This window comes from Atta colombica, unplaced genomic scaffold, assembly GCF_001594045.1.
Source record: "Atta colombica isolate Treedump-2 unplaced genomic scaffold, Acol1.0 scaffold76, whole genome shotgun sequence".
NCBI classification, from domain to species: Eukaryota; Metazoa; Arthropoda; class Insecta; order Hymenoptera; family Formicidae; genus Atta; species Atta colombica.
This window is the reverse complement of record NW_017259568.1, coordinates 411114-416722: the sequence shown is the minus strand read 5'-3', so window position 1 is coordinate 416722 and position 5609 is coordinate 411114. Positions and strand designations below refer to the sequence as shown.

Sequence of the window (5609 nt, the reverse complement as noted above, 5' to 3'; positions counted from 1 at the left end):
ATATATATATATGTGTGTGTGTGTGTGTGTGTGTGTGTACTTTTATGAATATAATGTGATTAATTAATCAAAATAGTTGGCGACATAATCATTAACTTCTGAGAAATATTTTAAATTTGTTTCAATAAGTTTTGAAATCTGTAAACACAAAATTCTTAATAAATTTTAAGTATTTCAGAAATAATATACAGAGTGTCCAAAAAGTTCCAGGATGATCAAATAACTTCTCAGAAAACGTTATCGAGAAAAACGTTAAAAACAAAAATTGTAGGGGTCAACAAGATCTATTTACTGATCTTATCAGTTTGATCTTGAGTACCGTCGCCAAGGTCATGTCAAGGTCATATTGATTTATTTTAATAGAACATCTTATTTTTGATAGCAGAATATAATAGCTGGTGTCAAAAGCTTTTCAAAACATTATAATAAAGTTATTTTTCATTAAATACTTTTCGAATTATAATACAGGGTCTACAATAGAAGTCGTAGCGATCGTAGATTCCTAAGTCGTAGAAAATTGACTAATCATAGGCGATTATTCTTTTCATATTCGACTGTGATTGGTTAATGTGTGAATTGGTCATTGTGTTAATTTTCTACGATTTAAGACTCTACGATTGCTACAACTTATTGTAAAACTCGCATAAGATTTGAAAGTTACAGTACTATCGGCATTAGCATTACACACAAGGTATCTGACGGCTAAAACCTCTTAAATATTATTCAAGATCATGTTCTGGATAATATTTGTCAAGGCCATTGGAAATTATTCTTCTTATTTTCATTCTTGCACTGAAAATTTATTTTTATAAATCATAAATCCATTGGCCTTGATCTTAATATATGTTATCCAGGATATGATCCTGAACAATAGATTCTGATCAAAAGATTTTAGTCATCAGTCAGATGTCTTGTGTAATGTTAATGTAATTTTCAAGCCTGAACTCGAAAAATACTTAATGAAAAATAACTTTATCAGTGAAAAGCTCTTGACATCAGCTATGATTCTGGCATCAAAAATAGAATATTCCATTTTTTAAAATCTATGTAACCTTGACGACATCACCCAATTGATAAGATCTTTTTGAACCTGTAGATCTGATTTTTATGAAAATGATAATCATGTCCACTAAGGAGGCCTGACTCGAAGCTTTTGCAGCGTTTCGTCCCACACTAGATTCATCAATAAGACGATGTAGTGTGAGCCCTGTCTTAGACGCCTGAAATGAATTTTAGATTGACGTTTTATTTAAAGGAAATTCGCGCGGCTGCGCAAATCGGACTGAGTCTCGTTGGACCTCTGGTTTGTGGCGAGTCGCCACAAACTTTACAACTTTTACCTTTAATGTTTTTTTCGATAACTTTTCTGAAGAGTTATTTGGTCATCCTGGAATCTTTTCATTCTGTGCTTAATTGATATTTAAATAATATTTAAATTATATCATAATAAATTTAAATATTATTTAAATTAAGTATATATGTATATTTAAATATCATTTTTACTAGAAAATAGCTGATAGCTTTTTGGTAATATTTCAAAAAGATTGAAGATTCTTTTCGTAATATTTCTTCAATCTTTCACTAAGGTTTTATGCAAGAATCGCAGACATTTTACTATACCAGAGCTGTCTCAAAAATGTTACAGATATATTTCGCAATTTTTATGAAATATTTCACATTTCAGTTGAAATATTTCTAAGATATATCTGAAAACTTTCGATGCTATATGGGAAATTGAAGTGAAACAAACATATTTTTATTTCATTTCAACTTATTACATTGTGTGTTCAGTGCAACAATGAAAGTGCAACAATAAAAACAGATCTATAGTATTCGTTGAAATATTTGTTGCCGCACGAAAGATTTTTCGAACTTTATAATCAATTCTCATAATTTTTTTGAATATATGAATTTAAAAAATTCTTTGAACGATAAAGAAAGTGAAATAGAATGCGTGGAGTTTCTCATTACTTCCACTTCATTAATTGAGAATATGTGCATAATATAGGCGTAAAGTGCATAAAGTGTAAATACATATTTGCGAAAAAGTGTAAAATATATGTAAAATTTACATATGTAAAATTTATCTACATATGTAAAATTTAAAAAAAAAAAATATATATATATATACCTGCGTACAAAAATATATAGGGGAAGAGGACATAAAGAACCTTTTTTTTTAAATATGAAAAAAAATATAATCTGGTATTAAGTAAATATAATCGCTTTCTTACTTAAGTGTACTCATTTATTGTATATAAGATCTATTTAACAGAAAAATAATATTTAGTCATTAACAGAGATTTAATCACCATTTTTCATCACAAGAAATTCAGCTTTTTCAAAACAATGTAATTTTGAAAAAGCCATTACTCATTTTGAAAGAGCCAAATATTAAATTATATAAGTTTTAATGCAAATAAAATCAAAATATTATCCTTTAACAAATATTACTTTTAGAAAATTAATAAATGTGTGGAAAATATAATATTTCTAATTAAAAACATTTATTGCAAATAGAATGAAAATTTTCCTTATTGCCACATTAAGTATGAGTCCAGTCAGAATACAATTTGCACCAATACCTGTCTTCATTACTTCAGAATAATCTATTAAACATGATAGATGATTGAAAAGAGTGAAATATGAAAATTATGTCGATAAAATGCTTCAATATAATTTAATCTATCAGCAACCTAGAATGCTGTTTTATAAAAGAACAGAAATACACGAAAATCTATTCACTTACAATAAATATGTACAGAAATGCTTCTCAAAGAAGAAGACTGCATCTGAAGACAATCTTGTATAGAAGATCTTCTGACAGAATCATATATTGACGCTCACGCGACAATGTATTGATTGAGCGAATGAAAATGAACTGATTATCAGTACGATATATTTCAAAAAAGTACTGACATACTAAAATTACTTGAATTGTACTAAAAAAAGTAGAAAGTCAATTGTACTGAAAAAAACATCCCTGGATACGCGAAAATGAAAGAACCAGGCAAAGCAATAATAGAACTGACTTTTTCATAGCTTTCAATACCGGCTCTTTCATAACATTATACGAAAACTAATCACAGATTATCTGATAAACCAAAATAAATAAAGAATTTGTAATTACGTTTTTAATTACGTTAATGTATGTAGTATTCAATAAAAAAAATAACTTTTTCTAAAAGCTAATCACAAATAAATGAAAAAGACTTGGAAATTTAACTGAAGAAACATACTTTTTATACTTGTAATTTTGCATCTCTTATTTCGGCAATGTTTTGACGATGACTATCAAAAGTTTATTATTGGATAACGTAGATTTAGTACTGTTATCAAATGAAAATCTTTTAAAATTTTTGACGATATTCAATTAATTGAAATACGAAATGGCTCTTTCAAAACATATCTCTTTCATGCCCATCTCTCACTATATCTGCATATAAAATTTGCAATTGAGTATAAAATATAATAATAATTATAATAATAATTATAATAATTATAATAATAATTATAATATAAAATATATATATTCTTTTTCTTATTTTTTTTATTTATATCACAAATTATATTTCAAATTATATTCAATAATAATAAAAGAATTATTTGTAATAATAGTTGCAAATACATTGCGCTGCAATATTGCTACGAGATTACTGCGCAATCTTGCTGAAGATGGACATTTTTATGATATAATATTGCAACAATGTTGCAAATGTATACATTGCGCAATTTACTTGCAATATTACAACATTATATGAGATATATCTGCAATCATTTTGCAATTTTTCTGTGCTGTATGGGACATGATATTCATAAATTTTTGTGAATAAAAGATCACGGATTGATTTGGTACAGTCCATTACGTGATTTACATATTTTAATTACATGATGAAATCATGTAACATAATTATGTAACATAATTTTTTTCAGTAAGACCTAGACATCCATCCGCTATTTGGTTATCGATTTTTAAAAAGTAACGGTAACTGTAAGTTGCTTTTAAAAATTGGTAATTAGTATGGTCAGTAATGGTAACTTGTTACTTTTTCTACTCAATAACGAATAACTTGTTTCCTTTAAAAAGTAACTTTCCATTCCCTGGTGGTACTATTGTATGTAGTATACAACTTCTCAATGAGAAATGACAATGAAATCGATTCAATCGACATCAAATTGATATTGATTCGATATTGAAATCATTAAATTCGACATCGAAATCATCAAATTTGACATCGATTCCATTGTCATTTCTCACTGGGTTGCGTACCCTGATGAAAAATTTTGCTGAAATTATTCTATGTTTTGGAATTTCAGCGAAATTGCTGAAAATTTGCTGAAATTTCACTGAAAATGAATTTTTTTAGCAAAAATCGCTGAAATTAAATTAAAATTTTTTTAAAACGCTGAAATTTTGCTGAAAAGTGTTCTAAAACATGAAATAATTTCAGTAAAATTTTTCCATCAGGGTATAATCATGATGAAAAAGTGCTCATTGGGAGCGATCCTCTTACACATAGTTCAATTGCGCATTACACATCATTCACATGCCCCGTTTCTAATAATTTTTTATCGCTTCATTAATGAAATTATATTATTTTAAATTAGCCATATTAGTGATGTGGGCAATTGATATACATCCAAGCTTATTTCTCGAACACATTTTCGTCACATTCTGCGCAGTAATTGAAATCCGCCATTGTATACATATGACGAGCGTGCTCACATATAGCAACTGTTAGTTTAAACATCAAGTTTCATTTAAAAAGCATTTAAAATTAATTAAATTAGTTTAATTAAATTAAATTAATTACGAGCACCTTATTACTTTCACCATGCGTATAATATTATATGAAACATATTACTCACCTAAATGTCCACCAAATATCGAAGCATGTTACATTTAGCCAAAAAAAACTCGACAAAAAGAAGAAATTGAAGATATATGCTGAAAAAATAAAATTAAATAATGTGTTAATCATCAAGTATATATTAGAATGACAATTATTTTTAGTTTATAATTATTACTATATATCTATTTGTGACATTTTTTTTCTTGATTTTCTCCATATCTGCAGTATTGCAAAGTAAAAAAAAGTGAATTTTATTCAAATTAAATGTTTCTGTATAATTTCTCTATTTAAATCAAAAAAGGAAATTATCTACATACATGTGACCCAAACAATACGAAGTTGACTAAAAGTAGACTATAAGTTGACCGAATATTGACCAATAGTCAACTAATACTTGACGAATGTCTCAAAAAAAGCCGACTAAGAATCGATATTCTATCTTCGATGTCGTCTTACGACTTAGAATGTTGACTAGTCTATGTCAACTGGGAACAGTCGACTTTAAGTCGACTTTTAACAATCAACTATATGCCGACTGGAAAAAATTCGACTATAAGTCGACAAACAATACTCGTGTTGTTTGGAAAGTTATTGTACACGTAATATATACGTAACATAAGTCAAGATTTAAATATTTGTTAAATATTATTTTATACTATTTGTTATTTTTATTCCTTTGAAAATTTAATAATTTCCATTTTATTGAATTATTAGAAAAACAGAAATACATATACTTAGACTACTAATTTTATATAT

At 27.2% G+C, this 5609-nt stretch overlaps 1 protein-coding gene across 2 annotated transcripts in view; it reads right to left on the bottom strand.

Annotated features, from left to right (window-relative positions):
- Positions 1-5609, bottom strand: part of LOC108692533 (G-protein coupled receptor Mth2-like) — a 32373-nt gene that overhangs the window by 21771 nt on the left and 4993 nt on the right. The window contains exon 3 of one of the 2 annotated variants that reach the window (XM_018200834.1): positions 4870-4948. The exons of the other annotated variant lie outside the window; for it this stretch is intronic. Within the exon in view, the coding sequence (XP_018056323.1) occupies positions 4870-4948 (79 nt within the window). The remainder of the gene's footprint in view (positions 1-4869; positions 4949-5609) is intronic. 2 annotated transcript variants of the gene reach the window in all.